The sequence below is a fragment of the Labeo rohita genome, chromosome 2, assembly GCF_022985175.1.
Source record: "Labeo rohita strain BAU-BD-2019 chromosome 2, IGBB_LRoh.1.0, whole genome shotgun sequence".
Lineage (NCBI taxonomy): Eukaryota > Metazoa > Chordata > Actinopteri > Cypriniformes > Cyprinidae > Labeo > Labeo rohita.
In genome coordinates this window covers 35,565,554-35,588,030 of record NC_066870.1, presented here as the reverse complement: position 1 = coordinate 35,588,030, position 22,477 = coordinate 35,565,554, and the positions used below count along the sequence as shown (strand labels likewise).

General features: G+C 33.7%; 2 protein-coding genes across 2 annotated transcripts in view; both read left to right on the top strand.

Annotated features, from left to right (window-relative positions):
* The first annotated feature begins 1,802 nt into the window (after positions 1-1,802).
* LOC127153869 (secreted Ly-6/uPAR domain-containing protein 2-like) lies at positions 1,803-3,729 on the top strand. Its single transcript, XM_051095143.1, has 4 exons — positions 1,803-1,928; positions 2,823-2,875; positions 2,990-3,112; positions 3,231-3,729. Exons 1-4 carry the CDS (start codon positions 1,891-1,893, stop codon positions 3,344-3,346), a joined length of 330 nt encoding a protein of 109 aa, XP_050951100.1. The 5' UTR covers positions 1,803-1,890; the 3' UTR covers positions 3,347-3,729.
* A 3,733-nt stretch (positions 3,730-7,462) lies between these two features.
* tgm1l1 (transglutaminase 1 like 1) overlaps positions 7,463-22,477 on the top strand; it is a 28,148-nt gene continuing 13,133 nt past the window's right edge. The window contains exons 1-7 of the mRNA XM_051136520.1: positions 7,463-7,597; positions 15,077-15,360; positions 15,456-15,647; positions 17,139-17,390; positions 21,090-21,208; positions 21,530-21,637; positions 21,725-21,902. Coding sequence (XP_050992477.1) covers positions 15,078-15,360; positions 15,456-15,647; positions 17,139-17,390; positions 21,090-21,208; positions 21,530-21,637; positions 21,725-21,902 — 1,132 coding nt within the window. The 5' untranslated portion in view covers positions 7,463-7,597; position 15,077. The remainder of the gene's footprint in view (positions 7,598-15,076; positions 15,361-15,455; positions 15,648-17,138; positions 17,391-21,089; positions 21,209-21,529; positions 21,638-21,724; positions 21,903-22,477) is intronic.

Sequence of the window (22,477 nt, the reverse complement as noted above, 5' to 3'; positions counted from 1 at the left end):
TTTAAGCTGTACTCTCTAACACTCCTATTGTGAAGTATTGTTTTAGCATTGCGGACATTACTGAGCATTTTCCCTTGTTACATTGCCGTACTCTCTGCCTAGTCTTGCCTTGCCTGTGATTTGTACCTTGTTTGCTGGTGTCCTGACTTTGCCAGTTTTACTACGCCTCTGAGTAAAGCTTGCATTTAAAATGCATCTGTTTTTTTCTATTTAGGCAACTCATTATTTTGCTTTGCATCATGGAACAATGCAAATTGTTTGGCCATTTTAGTGATGCTGTCTGTTCAGTCTGAACTGTCTGTTGTCACAAACATCTAGTTTTTCTGTCCAGACCACCTGGTGTCTCTCTCACCTCAATTGTTCACTACACTGTCAAAATTACTGTATACTGACAACTAAATTAAAAAACGTATAAAAAGTACAGTCGGTGAAACTGTACACGCTATGCAATGTAAACAAACATTTCTAAGAGCTGCATGCTACACTGTTGCATTGCATTGTCATTATGTTGCATGTTTAAGTGAATGGCAAAAAATGTGTCTATTTTTGCACTCTGTATATTGTGTGCAATGTGCAAATATCTGTTCTGGACGTCTAATAGAGACTGAATGGTTTAGACCAAAGGAGTCCAAACTTTTTACTACAAAGGGCCATGGGTCAAAAGTAAACGTTGCATTATATCCAACTTATATAAAAATGTACATTTGTAAATTCATTTATATTCCCTACATTTTAATGCAAAGGCCCTGGTTTGGGCATCTTTTGAGTATCTGCTCATGTACCACAAAATTATTCTAAAAATCTTCAGGGCTACATTTTATCAAATGAAGAGCTAAATGTAGAGCTCTCTTTTCCAGTCAGGTTTGCGGAAGCATGTTAAACAAGATAACAGAAAACAATGTATCTCTGTTACTAAACTGGAACAGACCAGAACAGAACAAAACAAAAATGTTAAACAGCCAGATGAACCAGTAATCCAATAAATCCATTAGCTGGCATTACATGTTTGTTTTCTTCATGAAAAAATTAAGATCCCTTCTACTGACACAACACCATTATAGACGCAAAACACAATGAGATATATTAACACAACGAAAAATTAGGAGGGGTCAAGGCCAACATAAACAATACATACTAATTCCAGAAAACAATCTACTTAAATTTAAAAAAGAGGAACTGTCTGGAGTTAAAAAGGAGAGCTGAGATGTGTGGAGAACTGGAGAAGAATCCCTTTGGCTGGTGTTGTTAAAGAAAAGATCTTTATTTCTTATGCATTAAAACAAAATAGATTTATTGGTACTACATAAATCTAATTACTTACATTTTTTAAATTTATATATGGAGTTTATTAGTTTGTGTAAGTAATAAAAATGGATGGAAATATTATATGCAATTGAAGTACTGGGCCTAAATATTTTTTATATATATTTTTTATATTATATTAAAATTAACTTATATATATTTTGTTCAAATGTAAATATTCTCTACATTTTAATACAAAGCCAATGGTTTGGACATATTTTGCTTTAGACCAAGTAAAAGTGAATAACTGCTCAAGCACAACAACATTTATCTATTCCAGTAAGGTCTGCGCAAGAATATCAAATAAGATAACAGAAAACAATGTATCTTTGTTGCTAAAACTGGAAAAGACCAGAACGGAACAAACCAAAAATGTTACACAACCTCATGATCCAGTTAACCAATAAAAGGAGCACTTATCATCTGAAACTTATGACAAGAGCACACGGCGAACAATTACTTGTGTTGTGGTTCAAGTTGCTTTGGCCAAAATCCAACACGGAATTTCCAAATTCTTGACATAGATTCCAAGTTTACAGGAAGGAAGTTTGCAGGCAACATCACAGTATATAAGAGACACACGAGTGCATGAACTCACTTCAGCTCAGCTCTGCTTCACAGTCAAGGTACGTTTACAAACATTATGCAACTTTTTTGTTAGATTACACTGCATTAAGTATATTATAAGATTAAGTTAGCACTTAATAATAGGAGAACTGTCAGAAAATAAAATGAGTTTCAGACACTGAAGTACAAATTAACAGTGTTTTCTCTTTAAAAAAGCACAAACTCTTAGGATCTAAACTCATATTGTTCTCTGATTCATCTAAAATAATAAGGCATTGAAAGATAATTTAACAATAATTCTGAGAAAACTGTTAAGGTGCAGGTAATTTCTCATCCTTTAATCAAAATAATTTTGTATTGTGACATATTTAGATGACTAATTAACTAATTAATATAATGCAATAAATGTAAACATATTTTATTGCAGTGCAGTTGTGACAATCATCCTTTAAAATCAATAAATTAAACATAAATGTAGGTTATATCAGTACATTATAATTAAAATAAATGATTAAAATGTAAAAAAGTACAGATAAAAAATATATTTTTAGTGAATATATAATAATAAATGTAATAATAACAAAACATACATTTTTTAAAATATTATCCAGACTTTTGTTTATATTTTTAGTCTAAGTACTGCAATTTGAAACAAACAAACAAACAAATAAAAAATACAGAGTCATATACTTGCACTTTGTTCCTGACTATAGAATGTTTAAATATTCTATGTTATTAAATAATGTATTTTATTTAATAATAATAATAGTTAACATGTGATCTTCTGGGTTTACTATATTTGATGCTAAATTAAATGTCTACATTCATTTTGGGTGAATTATACACCATACAGTACATATTGTTGCATTTTTGTACTGCAACATATTGTGACATAATACATTGTTTCATCTCATAGACTAGTCAGTTGATTAGTTTTCCACTTTATTCAACAGGATGATGAAGGTTCTGTTGCTGGCTTTCGTTCTCACCCTGCTGTTGGTGAATGGTAGGTTTATGGTGTCTTACAGTACCTAAAGAGTCTGATTGTGCAAAACAATAATCTGTCATTTAAAGTGTCATATACAGTATATTTTTAATAATCAGATTAACTATGTTATAGGATCTGCCCTGAAATGTCACAACTGTGTCCCCTACACCCCTGGTGGAAGGTGTACCACCACTGTGGAGACGTGTGGCTATAAAAAAGACACCTGTGTAGCTGCCAGATTCACCAGCTATCCTTGTGAGTTTAATGAGGAATAGATTAAATATATATTGTATAGAAATACTTCTACACAGAAAAACATGTCAAGATGAACAAAAACACTGATTTACTTTCATATTCTCATCTATTCCTCTAGATTCTTACTTCCGGAGGTGCATTAGCATGTCAGACTGCATGATTCTTCAGACCAGCCCCTATATTAAAGCCACGTGCTGTCAGACGGACCTGTGCAACACCCATGCACCCATTTAAACCCATACAGCCCATACATGCATATCAACTCTTAAAGGGAAAAATGACCCAAACTGGTGGCATTTAAGTGCATGTCACACATACTGTATATGCATTAGCAGAATTATTTACTAATGCAAGACCAGTTATAGGCAAATGTTATAGAGTTATAGGGTGTTAAACATCATGCAACTTAATAAGGTGATTCTGTATGGGCACTTTTTTCATATCTGTATTCGTTCATATTCATAAACAATTTGCATGAACAAAATGTTGTGTTAAGACTGCTGATAAATATCATTGTTTACAATTTCACCTGTATTTTCAAGTCTAAGATTAGTATGGTAGTATGCAATACTGTTTTGTCGATTTACACTCTTAAAAATAAAGGTTCTTTATTGACATTGATGGTTCCATAAAAAGTCTTTAACATCATTGTAATCTTTCCATTCCAAAAAGGTTCTTTATATATTTTTATGGGCCCTTTTTTTCATATTAAAGATAAACAATTTGCATGAACAAAATGCTGCATTAAGGAGATGATTTTGCTACAGCTGTTTATCATTTCACCTGTGTCTTCAAGCAACACTTCTGACGCATACTGTAGGTCATTCTATGCTAACATAAAATTCACATTATGTAAACAGTATATACTGCAGATCTAGTAATAGTAGATCACTAGTCCTGAACCCAAAAAGCAGTAAATGTCTCACGCCTCTAGAGGGCACTTCATATTTAAGTTGTTCAGTGTTTCTCCTGGAGAATTTGGGCTTTTGTCATCATGACAACCACCCAAACCCCACCCTTGGTAGTTTAGCTTACACCTTTATCTCAATAGATTTTGTTCAAATAAGAACAAAAAGACACACCTTTAAATACTTCATCCAGATGACACATTTTGGTGTGACCGCTTATTTTACACTGCGGTCTCTATGAAGTCATACCTGATGATTTTTTTATTGGTCAAAGCCTCTGTTCTATAAATTATGAAATACATGAATCAGTAAGTAGTGGAAAGTTTGCTTTGTACAGGAGTGTCATCACTCTTCTCACTCACTTCCTGTGCTTCTCCAATCCGACAGAGAATAGTTGCAAAAACTACAGTTGCGTCAAAACTATACGTCATTTGTTTTCCTTTTAGGTCATAAATTGCAAGATATATCCTGTATAGGGGTGATCATCATGTATCATGTAAGATATATTAACCATTTAGAAGAATGAAAGAGTAATACAATTAGTATGAGAAACATGAAACTAGTACAACTGTGTCAGAAAATATAAATATAAAGATTATTCTCATTATATAAAATCCGTGTAAGAATAAGTGATAATCACGTATGCACTGAGTCACTTGTGTAACTGTGGTAACTTTTGTGAGGTTTCTCTTCCTATGCAATGGATTTACTGAAAACCACATTTGGTCAAGGTTACCACTGACCTTATGAACTTCCTCTGACTTTTCACCCTTCACCCTTCACATTTAGTTGGATCCGAGCACATTACAAAGAACCTTAAAAAACAATAAAAGCCAAAAATCAGCTAAAACATTCATTTTTTTTGACGTTGTGTTTCATATTAAAAGATTAAAATTTGATTTTATGATGTATAAGCTTGACTAAACTGCTTCTGATAGTGTTTAACCCTGATTGTGGTTTTACATTCTTGCTGAATTACAATAATTTGACAATGCAAAACACACTGCTTGTTCTTACTACTTAACACAATGCTGTGGTGGTACTTTTAGCTCACCTCAAAATGAAAATTAACTGTTAATTTACTCACCATCAGGCCATACAAGATATAGGTGAATTTTTTTTTTTTTTTTTTTCAAACAGTAAAGAAGACATTTAGCTGAAACCGTGGTCCTTGGTGATTCGTAAGTCAATGGCTGCCCATATCTGAGAATAAAAACGCATAAAAAAAAACATAAAATTAATACACGTGGCTCTTGAAGACACGTTGATGTCTTATTAAGTGAAACAATCGGTCTATGCAAGAAACTTAACATTATTCATAAAATTATTAGGTTACCTGTAATCCAGAGGCTCAGACAACTGGGAAAATCCGATTCTTTTCCGCGAACTGGCTCTTTTGGACAGTTCCTTTGAAACGATTTAATTCACTAGTTCGTTTACGTAATTACATAATGACGTAAGGTATAAAATTATATTATTAAAACATATTACCCAATAATGATGTTATTAAACGTAGATGTTTTACATGTCTAAAACATATAAACTGCTTTAAAAAAATAAAAAAATTCGTTTTGCCCCTTCATTCAACTATTCTGATCACGCATGCGCATATCACCGGGACCGTTTCCTCAGTTCAGTGACTGAAACGCCGCTCAACGAGTTGGCAAAAACAGCATCATAAGTTCATATCATATTTTGGCTCATTTTGACCCTCAGGCGTCCGAAAGTATGTTTTGATCAAGTAATTGTAGATCTATTCTGCTGGAGCCGCAAACTGTTTCAGATGATTCAGTCCGATTGTGTTGAACCGGTTCATTAGCGAATGATTCATTCGTGAGCCATCACTCCGAATCGTTTGCCAGGAGGCTCTGGATTACAGGTAATGATGTGAATACCAAGTAAAATGTTCAGTTTTGTACACAGACCAATAATTCTGCTTCATAAGACCTCAGTAAAGAAGACATTTAGCTGAAACCGTGGTCCTTGGTGATTCATAAGTCAATGGCTGCCCATATCTGAGAATAAAAACGCATAAAAATAAACATAAAATTAATACACGTGGCTCTTGATGACACGTTGATGTCTTATGAAGTGAAACAATCGGTCTATGCAAGAAACTTAACATTATTCATAAAATTATTAGGTTACCTGTAATCCAGAGGCTCAGACAACTGGGAAAATCCGATTCTTTTCCGCGAACTGGCTCTTTTGGACAGTTCCTTTGAAATGATTCAATTCACTAGTTCGTTTACGTAATTACATAATGACGTAAGGTATAAAATTATATTATTAAAACGTATTACCCAATAATGATGTTATTAAACGTAGATGTTTTACATGTCTAAAACATATAAACTGATTAAAAAAATAATAATAAATAAATAAATAATTTCGTTTTGCCCCCTCATTCAACTATTCTGATCACGCATGCGCAGAACACCGGGACCGTTTCCTCAGTTCAGTGACTGAAACGCCGCTCAACGAGTTGCCAAAAACAGCATCATAAGATCATATCATATTTTTGGCTCATTTTGACTGTCAGAAGTCCGAAAGTATGTTTTGATCAAGTAATTGTAGATCTGTTCTGCTGGAGTCGCAAACTGTTTCAGATGATTCAGTCCGAGTGTGGTGAACCGGTTAGCGAATGATTCATTCGTGAACCATCACTCCGAATCGTTTGCTAGGAAGCTCTGGATTACAGGTAATGATGTGAATACAACGTAAAATGTTCAGTTTTGTACACAAACCAATAATTCTGCTTCATAAGACCTCAAAATATCGTTAGGAGTCACGGGTATTAATTTTGTGTTCCTGCTATTTTTTTTTTTTTTTTTTTGAAAAACATGTACCGTTAGCCGCTAACTTCAATTGTATGAATCACACGGTTTCAGCTAAAAATCTTTTAATATTCTACTAAAGAAAACAATCACCTACATCTTTGATGACCTGAGGGTGAATAAATTAATATTGAATTTTCATTTATGGGTGAACGTCTTTTTAAGGAAGATATAAGCATCTTAAATAAAGCCAAATGTAATAGTGTTTGCCTAGTAAATTTAAAACGCAAAGTGGTGTATGGCTTGCAGTTTCACTTCCCCAGACTATTCTTAGGGTTAAAAATGAAATGACTGTTGTGGTCTTTTTTTCCTCTATGAATTTATGGAGAATTTGTAATGTTAGAAACATCAAGAACTATTTAGAAAGTTAAATATCAAGGCTTATAACTGTACAGTAGGTGTGAACGATGAACAATCACATTAAATGTTTAACATTTCCATTCATAGCTCACATAAAACTATAAATCGGCTTTTAATTTTGCTATGTATTTATTAACTATTCATATTTAAATATTCGATCATTAATAAAATGTAAGTCAATTTGGGACACTGAGCATAAGATCTAGCCATTGGAAGAGAGTAAGGGGGGTGTGTGCTTTGTGGGGCGGGGGTGTTGTTATTAGCTCTGGAGCGTGCGAAATTTGGTCAGTGTCGATTTGACTGTCTTAAGAGTGTTGAGGCGTATTGCATTCTTGACTCCTATATATTTAAAGAACACTATCGGAATCCCGTGAAGAAAAGTAAGTCTAAACTTTTTATTCTTTCGTGTGTCACTGACTTACTGTCATGCAATCGTGCTGTTTGATCTGTGGAGAGAAGCTAAACTTTGCTTTTCAGGGTACGTAAAATTAAACACGCCGATGTTCTTCCAAGTTTGTAAGGTTCTAAAGATAATAATAGCGTCATTATACAAACTATAACGGCTTGTCTGTGTTGATATTTATAAAGTAGACTATTTCAGTATGTCTGTAGTTCCGTTTGAATGTCTGGATGTGTGAACTCCGAGAAAGTAAAACCACAGATAGAAGCCACAGCTATTCTTTACTAATGTAGCCTATTTGTTCATTATGCCTTAAGCATATACGTTGCATAGAATATTTAGACCGAAGCCATGCTTTTTTGAATCTATGGTACATGCATCTCTTAAGTTTTAGCAAGAAGCACAGTTAAAACTGGGAACAGTACTAACTGCATGTTTCCAGATGTTTTTGCTTATGAATGCCAGCTGTGCTTGATTTAGAAGGGTGGGGAACTAAATGAAAACTTCTTTACATAGTTAATATATATAAGTTGGGAATGAGAGAGCTTGTGAACATTTCATAGCATATCCTGCTGTTTTACGTGTTTCTGTTTTATTTACTAATATCACAATCCAATTTCTTGGGTCTGCTGCATCCTAATGTTTTTGCTAGCCATTTGTGTGAGTCAAATAAGGATTTTATCTATTCCAGTGAACTGGTCAGGGTGATTGTCGAAAAGAGATGAACATTCTGTCATCATTTACTCACCTCCATGGCGTTTCAAACATGTATGACTTACTTTGTGTGGAACACAAAAGAAGAAATGCTAACTTTATTGAATAAACAGAGAAAGTGATGACATTTTCCTTTAAGATGCGTGTGTTCCCTGTGCCTTCAGTCTTTATAGGCATTATAAAAATTTTGTCAGTCTGATCTGCCTATTTCTGCCCGTTTGCATTTGATTTGAACAATCTGGCTTTGACTGCCAAAATCAGCACATACACAAATGGATTAACACAACCATGTGAATCACAGTGGTGCAAATAAAGTAAATGTACAATATGTTCTGGGTTGCTAGGTGGCTCCTTCTGCTTGCTCAAGTCAAACGTGGTGAACTAATTTATCTTAAATATCTATTTGCGTTGATGTAAGAACAGCATGTAAAGTCATGTTATTTTTCCAATCAGTCATTCTTATTTTTTCATGTTTTGCATCATAGAAATGACGAAATGCACGTGTCACATCATGACTCCTTCAGGTGTCACAAGTATGCATTGAGCTGTTTATTGTGTTGCTATGGTTCCGGCTTATTATGCAACTGTATGGGACGTTTTCATATAAACCGAGTGGGTGGTGGTCACACCAAATTACACCTTGTGGTGGAATTTAAATAATTTGGTGCCTTCTGAGATCCCACATGAGCACACACTTCTTGTGCACTCAGCTTTCGGTATAGCATCTTTTTTGCTTTACGAAAGAAATAAGAGGTTTGGGGCATATGAGAGTAAAACTTGTTTTTGGGTGATCTGTCACTTTAAATCTAAATACGGCTTGGTCGAGTAGATCAGTAGCTGCCCCTCTCATGTGCACATATTTGCCAGCTGCTTGCTCAGTCTTTGGCTTTAGACCAAGTGCTGGAGACCTTACACCTCATACTCAGAGTTGCAAAAGTGGACGTGTACCAATCCCAAACTTCTCAAAGTAGGATTTTTTTTTAAATGTCTCTACTAAGACTGCATTTGTTTGATCAAAAATGCAAATGTGAAATATTATCACAGTTTAAATTAACTGTTTTCTATGTGGATATATTTTAAAATGCAATTTATTTATGTGATGCAAAGCTGAATTTTCATCATCATTACTCCAGTCTTCAGTGACACATGATTCTTCAGAAATCATTCTATGTAACTATCCTTAAGGTTTTGAATGGTAGTATAGCATCTGTATATATAGATAAATGCTAGTTTTATCTTTGGAAAACTCATATTAGTATGTTGGGGTCATAGGTCACGGTGAGTCATGATTTAGCGTGAGCAGATGTGAGAAAGGCTGCAGCCTGGGCATTTGGAGGCGTTAAGGTCAGGCATTCTAGCATTCTGATCATAGCTGTCTATGTATACTTGAAGGATTCATTCTAAATATCCATAAATCCCTGCGGCGTCTCATGATACAAGACACTCAGTGAAAAAATTAAATGCTTTGAGGTTGCTTTTTAATAGACTTGAGTTTCAGTTAAATGGAAACATTGTTAAGATGTTTCTCATAAATGTTTTCATTTCAAATAAAAAAATGTGACTTAAAATGTGATTTAAAATCCAGGGTTGCTGTGCATGTTTGTAAATTGGAAAAAAAAAATAGGTGTAGAAATATGAAATTAAACTTGAAATTTTGAAGCGGGAAGGCTGAGATAGTATTTTTTTTCTGTCTTTTTTTTTTTTTTTTGTAAACAGTTTAGAGCTGCACAAACTGGCCAAAATGTTGTGTTTATGTATCATTGTTTATATAATTACAACAACAATAAAAATAATAATATGAGTCATGATAAAGTATTGTAAATATTATAATGTAAATATATAAATGAAATAACTAAATTGTAATATTTTAGTTATTATTACTACTAGTACTTAATAACAAAACTAATATAAAAGTATAAATGAGTATAAAAATATAAAATAATAATATAATATAATGAAAGAAATAATCACCACTGTAAAAAAAAAAAAAAAATGGTATTTAGGAAATAAAATTTAGTTTTCCATTACAACTGTAAAATGTGACCCTGGACCACAAAACCATAAGGGTCAATTTTTTAAAATTGAGATATATACATTATTTGAAAGCTAAATAAATAAATAAGCTTTTCACTGATGTATGGTTTGTTAGGATAGGACAATATTTGGTCTATTTAAAAAGCAGGAATCTGAGGGTGCAAAAAAATCAAAATATTGAGACAATTACCTTTAAAGTTGTCCAAATCAAGTTCTTAGCAATGCATATTACTTATCGAAAATTAAGTTTTTATATATTTACAGTAGGAAATGTACAAAATATCTTAATTGAACATGATCTTTACTTAATATCCTAATGATTTTTTGAAAAATCGATCATTTTGACCCATACAATGTATTGTTGGCTATTGCTACAAATATACCAGTGCTACTGGTTTTGTGGTCTAGGCTCACATATGACAATGCTATTCTTTATGGCTTAATTTCTTAATGCTAAACCATCAGACGTTTGTCTTGACTTTTGTATGTTATAGTTAATATCTATTCGGAAAGTCTGGACGAGGCACATGAAAGCAAAAGCAAAAGTCTTTTTTCTGTCTAAAAGAAACAATTAAGACATTAAATTAGTGATTTCTCATTCCTGTACAGTTCTAAACCTCTCATTACTGACTCAGTTTGTGCCTGCAGGGCCATAGAGGTTGTGACCTCATGAGTCTTGTGTTTAGGGTGGCTCATTGGTTGAACAAAGAGAATTGCTTCAACAAAGTCTTTGACTGAGTGTTTGCTCATAAGAGAATCTTTAAATTGAAGCAACTCATCAGGCTTTGTTAAAAGATTTAATGACATCAATCTTACCTCATCATGAATCCATGTTTTTTAATTGGATAAAACATGTCAAGATGTTATTTGCATTCACATTTGTCGTCTGGTCTGATCTGTCCCGTAACTGTAGTATTCATGTAGTATTCACAGTCTGCAGTCTTCAGTGGCTAACAGTCATCCAGAGCTGCATAGCACACATTCTTGGTCTGATCATATTCACATATACAGCTGTAAACTTATGAGCAGATCTATGTGTGTTTGACTGTGTTGTACTGGTAAACCTTTGGTCATTTTTTTAACTGAAAAGTAAATACAGCCAAACATGCAGTCATGAAACAGTGGATATGTTTAAAAGTGGTCTAATTCAGTGGCTAAATCAGATGGAAGTCAGCAAAATGGCTAAAATTGCTTACAATATAGGAGGTTAACAGATCAACAACATGCCTCTTTATAGCTAAAGAGACCTAAACAAGCTCTAACTTAGAAAAGTTTGGTTAAAGTATCACATCCATTTATTAGGAGTAATCAAAAAAGAAACACAATGGAGTAAATATTTGTCATACAGTAAGAGCAGAGCTATGAAATGAATGTCAGATCATTTGGTCTGTTTGAGTTCATGTTGAAATCTGTAAATTTGGATTGCAAATCTGAGAACTGTTTGAGATCTTACTTGTCTTTAGAGTTTTAAAATGTGTTTATTGGGGTCTGACGCGAACAATACTTATGTCTCAATTTGCTGTTTGTTTAAAGTAATTTCTGTTGAGGAGAAACACTTGAGAAGGTACTGCGTGTCTGCTTCAAGCAACAAGTCTCAAAAATACGGGCAGCTGGTTGTTGAGGGTTTGGAATTTGGTGATTGTGAAAAACGTCTTGAGAAAACAGAAGAAAAAACATGTTGAAGAGATGAAGGAGAGCACAAGGCCGTTTGGCGCAAACACATGGTTCTCATTTTCAGTGTTTATTCAGCGTCACTGGGAACGAATCCACATGCAACATCAGCGTTTTGATTTAATCTTTTCTGTACCAAAAAGCGCTAGTGATCACTGATCATTTGTGAATAATATTTTCATGGCGATCTGAGTCACATCTGTCAGTGGTATTCCTGTATGTTTAAACAGCATGCTTAAGTTTATGGCTTATGACCAGGCAATTACTGTAACAAGAATTGCAGATGTATGGGGACTTTTCCTTTTCATGTTGACTTTCATGTTGCTGAATTTTTGATTATGTAACCTTGAGTAAAATCACTGTATTGCCAAGTAAGGTCTGACTAAGTAAAAATTTCTTAAACTATTACTGGCAGAGCGAAAGTTCCTTATTTTCTATGTAGTCGCAACCAAGTATCAAGTAAGTCCTACAAGGTATTTTTTTCCTGAAATGCTAATATAATTAATATATGTGACCCTGGACCACAAAACCAGTCATAAGTAGCATGGGTATATTTGTAGCAATAGCCAAAAATAAGTGTATGGGTCAAAATTATTGATTTTTCTTTTATGCCAAAAATCATTAGAATATTAAGTTAAGATCATGTTACATGAAGATATTTTGTAAATTTTCTACCATAAATATATCAAAACCTAATTTTTTATTAGTAATATGCATCGCTAAGAACTTTATTTGGACAACTTTAAAGGCGATTTTTCTCAATATTTTGATTTTTTTGCACCCTTAGATTTCTTTCAAATAGTTGTATCTCAGCCAAATCTTGTTTTGTCCTAACAAACAACAAACATACACCAGTGGAAAGCTTATTTATTTAGCTTTCAGATGATGTATAAATCTCAGTTTCAAAAAACAGACCCTTATGATTTTGTGGTCCAGGGTCACATATGTGTATTATTTATTTATAACTTCTAAATATACTTCTGCAATGCTCTTTCCTATAAAATGTCTTGGCCAATCAAGCAAAAATCAGTTAAAATGTTTTTATAACATAACATATTCTGTATTTTTTATTGTCCTTCATTATGAATTGTTTATGAACATTATGAATTGTTTTAATAATGATTATTTTAATAATATTTATGCTAATGCTGCTATATTATTTTCTCTTAGATGTTTAGTTTAATTTATTAAAATTTCTTAAAGCCTTTCTAGTTCGTGGAGATGCAAACTAGCATGTAATTTAATATCTCCTGCCCTGGGGAAAATTAATATACTAAAATGTTTTTAATATACACTACCGTTCAAAAGTTTGGGGTCAGTACATTTTTATTGTTTCTTTTTTTTTTTTTTTTTTTTTTTTAGAAATTATTCACCAAGGATGTATTAAGTTAATAATTAAAAGTTTATTAAAAGTTAATAATAAATAATTTACATTGTTATAAAATATTTATATTTTGAATAAACACTGTACTTTTTAAACTTGCTATTCATGAAAGAATCCTGGAAAAAAAAAATCACAGGTTCCAAAAAATATTTGGCAGCACAACTGTTGATATTATCCAACATTGATCATTCTAATAATAAATCCGCATATTAGAATGATTTCTGAAGGATCATGTGACACTTAAGACTGGAGTAACAGCTGATAAAAATTCAGCTTTTCATCACAGGAATAAATTCTATTTTAAAGTATGTTAAAATAAAAAAACATTATTTTATATTGTAAAAACATTTTGCAATATTACTGTTTTTTTTCTATATTTTTAATCAAATAAATGCAGCCTTGATGAGCATAAGAGACTTCTTTAAAGACTATTACAAGTCTTACTGACCCCAAACTTTTGAACGGTAGTGTACATTTATTTCATGCTAAGTATATTACAAATACATTTACATATTATGTACTTAATAAAAAATACCCTGTAATTGTTCTTTTAGTATGCTAAACTGGTATATTTGAAGTCTGCTAAATTGGAACAACTAATTTTATACTTGATGCACTTTAAATGTGCGGAAGTAGTGGTGAAGTCCAGCTAAAGATATACTTAAGTATATTTAATTGTGCTGAAGTGGAATTATTGCAAGTATACTTTAAGTACACTTTAAATAACCAATATTATTTAAAGATCGTACAACCCTCATCAGTAGTCACATTAAAACATATTTTGGGCTTTATGTACAGTAGTACTCCAAATGAAGTTTAATTACCTTTTTTTAATATCAGTAAGTCTTGAGCTATATGTCAGTAAATATGTTAATAGACTTGAACTATACTTAGTATAAAATAACTGCATTTTAAATCTATTACTTTTTTTTACTAGGGTGAAAAAATAAATATTTGGCAAACGTTCTTACAAAATAGTATCTGGAAACCATATACACTATGCAGTGCTTAACTTCTCCAATGGTAGTTTGGAGAAGTTAATTGGTAATTCCTTAAGTTGCATCCAGTTACCATTTATTTAGCATTTTATTAAACCAGTATTGAGTAAAAAATCTTTAGTTTGGGCAAACGATGTCTTGATGAATGAGAAAATATAGAATAAATAACTTTTATTATGGTATGCATTTAATGAGTTATTCTTTTAATAAAATCAGTATGCTGATTAATTTGTATTAGGTTTGACTGGAATTATTGCATTATGCTTTTATGTGTGATTCATACTGAATGCATGCGTGTGATTTTTGTTTCATGCAAACTATAAAGTCTGTTTCATTTTCAAAAAGTGCTAATTAGTCACATGTGCATTGCTAGAGAACAGAAACAAGGCAAAGGGCCTTGTGTTAACCACAGTCAAAAAAAAAATATCACACCTTAGTTTCTTTAAGCTACACCCATATATGTATATAACTTGTTTTTGTTATTTTAAGGCTATGACTATCACTCTTGACTCTTGAGATCTCATTTGCATTCATTCTCATTTGCATCCACTTCACCTATTAATCATTATCAACAAGTGCATTGTTCATCATATATTGTCTGCTGATTCCAAGGTTGTACACCATTTTTCATCTAATAATTTTGTATGAATTTTTCCAGGATGCCAGGTGAAAGACTGTCAATCCGAGATAACTCCTCTGTCGGCCGTTTCCACGGTGTTTCTGCCAGTAATGGCGATGCCGTCCCAGAGAGCAACACCGAGTCCAAAACAAAGAAAGAGAGCGGATGCCGCCGTTGGCTTCGAAGAGCTTGTCCGTGCTGCTTCCAGCGACAGAACAGCTCGTATGATGTGACCAGTGACACGGATGGTGTGGTTGCTAGAAACGGAGAGAACGAAGGCCCCACGTCTCCTGTGACCCCCACCGGAGATACAGAACTGGATGGTAAAGAGCTCAGTCTCATGCAGACTGATTGTTTGACATGATATTTGAAAACTCAAACTCAATCTTTTTTTCTTCTCTCCATCTTTTCTTATCAGAGTTGACTCTGGCGGTGCGTTCTGTGAATCTGCTCAGCCAGAAATCCGATCGGAACAAGAAGGAGCATCACACGGATCAATACTTCAGCGACCAGCTCATCATCCGCAGAGGCCAGACTTTCCAAATGGAGCTCGACTTCTCACGACCTTTCAACCCAAACACAGATAAACTTCACCTGGAACTAAAGACAGGTGAGCGTGGTGTAGCATCTCAGTTAGTAGGTTCAATTACACAAATGCATGCTTTTATCTGATCTTTTTATTTTGTATGTTAATTTTTAACAGTATTAGTATTCACTGGTATTTTATTGAACACTGTTTATTGAACACTGGTTGACACAAAATGGGGCAAGTTTTCACAATGGGACAAAGCTTGTTTGGAAAAATAAAATCTGAAATATGTTAATTTTATATTTTTATATTGTTTTATGTTATATTCTGTTCTTATATTTACAATATAAGATGGAATTTCAGCAACATAAAGTATTTATTGTTTAAATGTTGCTGAAATGCCATCTTAAATAGTTTATATTGTAAATATTAGAATAGAAAAGAATGTAACATTAAATATTCCTATTTCAAATAAATGTGTTCCATATTTAATAAACATTGTATTTCATATGTCAATCAACAGCTAGTTTCTTTTGTGACAACATACCCCATATATTGTGACAAAATGCCCCACTTTAGTGTCAACCAGTTTTTAATAAACTGTATATTTATAAATATTCGAAAAGCTGTTGTTAAAACCTCAAGGTATTCGACATTCAGAACATGAGAGATATTCACCAGAGCAACAACTAAGTGTGACAACTAGCCCCAGGCCCCCTATACACATGTATGCTCATGAACAAACCTAAGATATGTTATTTAAAATGCTGTCTTTCTTTCTACTGTAACTGTGTTTTATAAATATTGCTAAACATGACAGGAGTGCTCATCAAAGCCTGTTATTCATCTCTGATAAGAGTGAAAACACGTGTTTGAAATTTTTCTCAAACCGCGCCTAGCGATACATCTCACCTCTGGTGCAGAGAGAGGAAATGAGAGAGTGAAAGATAAGAAGGCATACATTTTTGAAGCAATACAAACCACTGCACACTGATAACAAGATAACCCAATTGTTCAAACTAAATGAAGTGGTTAGATTAACATTGCATCTTATTTCCTAATTTCAGATTAAAACAGGAATTTATTGGATCATGAAAGTAGCGTTCCATCAAAAAGCAACTTGACTTTTCTTTTCCGCTGAAGTCATGTGCACTTATTTTCTTAGACAGCCATTTTCATATTTCACATCTGACATGTAAACATTTAATGCATGACTTTTTTAGCTATTAATAAAAAGAATTGAAAGAGGAAGGAACAGGATTCGTATATGTGAGTCTTAAAGTTATATGAACTCTATATGAACTTTGTGTGCATGACTCAGTATTTCAACCAGGTTTAGTTTTAGTAGTTTTTTTGTGTTTTTGTAATTTTTATGACAATAAGTTAACGGTACTTTTTTTAGTTTTAGTGAACTGTAGTAACCCTGATTTCAGCATAGTTGTGTTTGGAATTGATTCAGCTAGAATCCTCCCTTGTGTAATAATTTACCAGGAATTGAAACTGAATTCATCACACTCTTCTGAAGGCCAGTTGAGCCTCTCCTTAAACCATATGTATCACGTCGTCATTCAGGGCCGCTCCCGCAGGTGTCAAAGAAGACTCACATCATCATCCCGTTGGTGGACGAGCTCCAAGACGACTGCTGGGAGGCCAAAATCGTGGGGCAGAATGTCAATCAGATCAGGCTGTCCATCAACTCCCCCGTCAAAGCAATTATCGGAAAGTACAAGCTGACCATTACAACGCAGTGTCATAAGACGGGTGAAACTACCACGCATGACCCCAACAAAGACGTCTACATGCTCTTCAATCCCTGGTGCGAAGGTAAGACTAATAGTTCCAGCGTACGTAAAGAAATTCAAGATGCAGATCAGTTGTTTCTTCATCAAAACAGATTTGGAGAAATGTAGCATTACATCACTTGCTCAGCAACGGATTCTCAGCAGTGAATGGGTGAAGTCCAAACAGCTGATTAAAACGTCACAGTGATTCACAAGTAATCCACACCACTCCGGTGCATCAATTAACATCTTCTGAAGTGAAAAATGAAAAGAATGTTTTTCATTTCAAATCATTGCTTTCAGCTAAAATATCTGCTGTTTGCACTGTCATTCTGATGGCACTCATTTATTGCAAAGGATTTAATGATTAAAGAAATCTGTAGTTGAAATCTACAAATTCAAATAGATAAAGTGCAAAGTGCATAATTGATTGTTGCATCAATACTGAGAAAGCAACATATTTGTGAATTGTGATGTGCCACATGCAGTGAGGCATGCAATCAAGCTTGTTTAGAAAAATGACTACTCACCTTTCTTTTAACCAAAGTCATTTATTGACGAGAAGCCAACGCACACCTCCACCGAAGCATGCCTGGGAAACACTGGTATATTTAGGCTAAAATATTGCACAGGCAACTGTTAAACGCAATATAACATGAAGGTGCAAGTTTCCATTTGCAGCCCAGTGACTTACGTCAGTCTTCAAGAGGAATTAACATAATCCTGCAATCCATTTGTGTTCCAGCAGGTTTGATTAACAGCTGCTTTGGATTTACTGCAATTACTGGTTATAACTCAACTAATCTTGTCCTTACAAGAGATGTAGATTTACAGTACATCATCTCTGTCAAGCATCAGTCAGTTTTTGTAATGCTTGAGGTGCTTTCCTTATTATGATTGTTTTTTGAAATACAAGATTAGATGATTGTTGTTATAGCCAACCTTTATTTTTTCCTTTGCCAAGTGACTGTTTTGATAAAAGATATACACACAGATAATAGATATAAATGCATAAATGCAACCCAATAAGAAGTTGTTTAACTACATAATATATTTAATGAAAAGTGTTGATACATTGATTTATACATATACCTATACATATACATACATCTAAAATAATACAAAACTGACTAACCTCTAACTACAAAATTGTATTTGGTTAACCAGTGAGTAACTTGTCAAGTGTCAAGCTGTATGTGGTTTGATTCACTAATAGCTCAAAACAGTCATTCATTCAGCAGTCAGTTGGACTGATTTTATTGTAAAGAATCTGTTCATATTTAATAATTTGTTTAAGAATCTGTCTATACTGGTTGTGCAGTTTTGTTTTATTTAAAGGAGCTGGCTCATATTTGTCATTTGAAAATCAGATTCATTTATGCAGTTTTTTTGGATTCATATAAAAAATAAAAACAGCTCAAAAGAGTTAGTTTTCATTTAAATATCAGATTCGGTCATGCTGTTTGTGTTTTGGATTATTAAAAAGTACCAGCTTATTTGAGTTATTCACTCAGGAATTGCTCTACACTGGTTGTGTTGTATGTATTTGATTCTCTTAAAGTGTTGTATTTGATAAGAATCATAAACTAGATAAAACGTAACAAAATATCAAACATAAATGTTAATGAAAATAAAACTAAATAATATTAAAAGGAGAACTTATTCAATGCATATAGTAATAACAAAAGAACACACCTTTTTATGTTTATTTTAGATTCTGTGTTAAATGATCAGAAGGTGAAACAAATTTTAAGCTTCAGCTAGTTTTCTAGGGTGGTTCAGGCTCTCATTTCTGCACTGAATGCCAGAGATGTTTTGTAAGGAGAGAGAAAGAGGTCTGCCAAATCACCCTTCACTCCACTTTTACAGCTCCACCTCATCTGGCGATTCACATGTCAAATATATCTTCCCTCTCCCGCTCTCTTTCTTTCCCTTTTTGGCCCCTCTTTCACTCCAGGCCTCTTCCTGTCATTCTTTACTGCTTTCTTTCAGACTGTTGTATAACAGTACATTTTTATGCTCTGTGCTTTTGTTGAAAGCTGCTGGGCCATACCTGTTCTGCAAAACATTGTAAACTCTGTAACCCTGCCTGGTTGTGTTTTAATTCAAGGAAGAGTTTTAATAACAGGGTGTTGCTGACTTTAGCTTGACATAACTTGATTAAATACTCAAGGGCAATAAAATTTAGAGGATACCTAAGAGGATGCAAATAAACAGGTAAAGTTAACAATTGCTCATTGGGTGTCAAATTGTTAATTATTTAATAATTATAATTAATTTTTATAACCATCTGTTGTCATTTTGATATAATCCCTGTTAAAAAAAAACAGTATATGCTGGTTAGGTATGTTTTGAAGTGTGATAGCTGGTTTGAGCTGGTTTAAGATGGTCCTTAGTTGGTCTTGAGCTGGTTTAAGATGGAAGCTGGTTTGAGCTGGTTATAAACTGGTTATGAGCTGGTCCTGAGCAGGAGCTAGTTGTTAAGGACCAGTTTAGGACCAGCACATAACCATCTTTTAACCAGCTCAAACCAGCTTCCATGCTACAAAACATACCTAAAACCATATGTCTTAAACATACCTAACCAGCATATGCTATTTTTGTCAACAGGGATCATATTGTTGACTGATTTCTGAAATTTTATCTAATCTGTCACTAAAATTTACTCATGTTTATTCAGTTTTTAATCCAAAAGTCACTTCTTGGAGGATAGTGTCATTAGGAACTAGCTTTTATTAATTAAGGTTATTTTACAAACGACTAATAAGCTAAAAGCTATTAATGAATTAAGTGACTATTAAAAAACTGTTCCCAAGAAAAATGTTTCCAATAAACATGCTTGTTTTTAAGTTTTTTTTTTTTTTTTAATCTAATATTTATATTTCGTTTGATTTATGAAATATTAATAGCTAAAACAAAGGTTATTGCAAGAACAAAGATTGTTTTACAAGAAAATATTATTTTCTATTTTTAAATAAACAGTTTAATTCAGTTTGTCATTTTATTTGTAGTTCTTTTTAAAGATTTACTAGCAATTTCAAAGTGAAACTTTGTACACCAATTTTTTTCAGTGTCCTAAACTTTTTATTTTGGTTAGTTGCCTTTCAAATTTTAATTTTTTTAAGTTTTCAAGTTAAAATTTTTAATATTTCATTTTATTTTATTTCAGCCTTATTTCAATGAAGTAAAATGATTTTTAATAGTTTTGTTAAGGTAGCAATAACAACACTGTTTTAGAAGTTGGAAAATTTTGCTTTATTTATTTGTGATATTGTGTTAAAGAACAACTAATATTATTTACATAAAAAAAGAAGTACTGTCTTATCAGTATATCAGTATAAAGTCCCTAACATAAACTATAAAATGTCTGAGCCTGCTGTTTTTTTTGTCTCATTGCTTCACTCTGTCTGGCCTCTTTCCATTACACTTTCCCTAGCATGCCTGAGTCATTTTTCCGCTCATTTCACAATCTCTTCAGTCCTCTAGTATCTCCTCCAGTCATTTCCGTTACTTTATAGTTTCTTTTTTTTCCCTTTCCCGTTTGATTGCACTGAACCTCCCTCTTGTTCAGACCACCGCCCATGTGCAGAACAGAGAACGTTGCATGGAAACAGAACAAAACAGATTCCAGACGCCCTGTGGTGGCTCATGTTGATGACGTCAAAATGACCCAAACCACCGTATCAAATCCTGGAACTGTGTTCATGCTCCCTTATGACTCTCTCTCTCTCTCTCTCTTCAGATGACACGGTGTACATGGAGAGTGAGAAGGAGCTGAAGGAGTACGTCTTAAATGACACTGGAAGAATCTACTATGGCACTGAGTTGCAGATCGGAGCTCGTACGTGGAACTTCGGCCAGGTGCGGAGATCAGAATAAAAGACTTTTTCTTTCTCACAAGTACTGCCCACATAGACAGGAACTTGCATCTTATAAAGCACCAAACCACAGTTCATTTTGTTTTTGTATGGCGTTTACGGTAAATCTGACATCAATTATAGTGTAATTGTAGACTGGCTTGGAAAAAAATATGTGATTACTGTGCTTACAAAATAGCAGAAATATGTGGCAACCAGTATTTGTTTGCTTAACAAAGCCAGTTTTGGCAAATGTTAATTCTGGACCCTGTTTAGACTTGAGATTTCACTTCATTCTCTCTCTCTCTCTCTCTTTCTCACCCAGTTTGATGAAGGAATTCTGGAGGCCTGTCTGTTTGTCCTGGATAATAGCGAGGTTCCTCCCTCAGGTAGAGGAGATCCTGTCAATGTGGTCCGAGTTATTTCTGCCATGGTGAGTGTAGTGAGATGTAGTAAAGAGACTCTTTACCTGTCCTGACCTCAGAAACCTTTATTGAATTTATCTTATTGTGTGTTCTAGATCAATTCCCCAGATGACCGTGGCGTTCTGGAGGGAAACTGGTCTGGGAATTATGTGGGTGGGACGTCTCCCACAGCCTGGAGTGGAAGCATTGAAATCCTTAGGCAGTACCACAAAGAAGGAGGAACACCCGTCAAATACGGCCAGTGCTGGGTGTTTTCTGGGGTCACGACCACAGGTGTGTGTAGATAAGAGCCTCTGTTCTCTAGTGGTAAAACTTGTGGTGAGTGATTCAAGATTCCGGCTGCAGACATATGCACTCTTAAAAAAGGTTCTTTACTGGCATCGATGGTTCCATAAAGAACCTTAAACATCAATGGAATCTTTCCATTCCATAAAAGGTTCTTGAGATGATTGAAGTGTTCTTCTTGTCCAAGATTTTTGGAACTTTTATTTTAAGAGCGTAACATAAAACTTTGACTGTGAAAAAATAGCAGAGACACTACCAGTCAAAAGTTTTTGAACAGTAAGATTTTTAATGTGTTTTAAAGAAGTCTCTTCTGCTTTCCAAGCCTGCATTTATTTGATCCAAAGTACAGCAAAAGCAGTAAAATTCTGAAATATTTTTACTATTTAAAATAACTGCTTTCTATTTGAATAGATTTTAAAATGTAATTTATTCCTGTGATCAAAGCTGAATTTTCAGCATCATTACTCCAGTCTACAGTGTCACATGATCCTTTAGAAATCATTCTAATATGCTGATTTGCTGTCCAAGAAACATTTTGTTATTATTATTATTATCAAGATTTA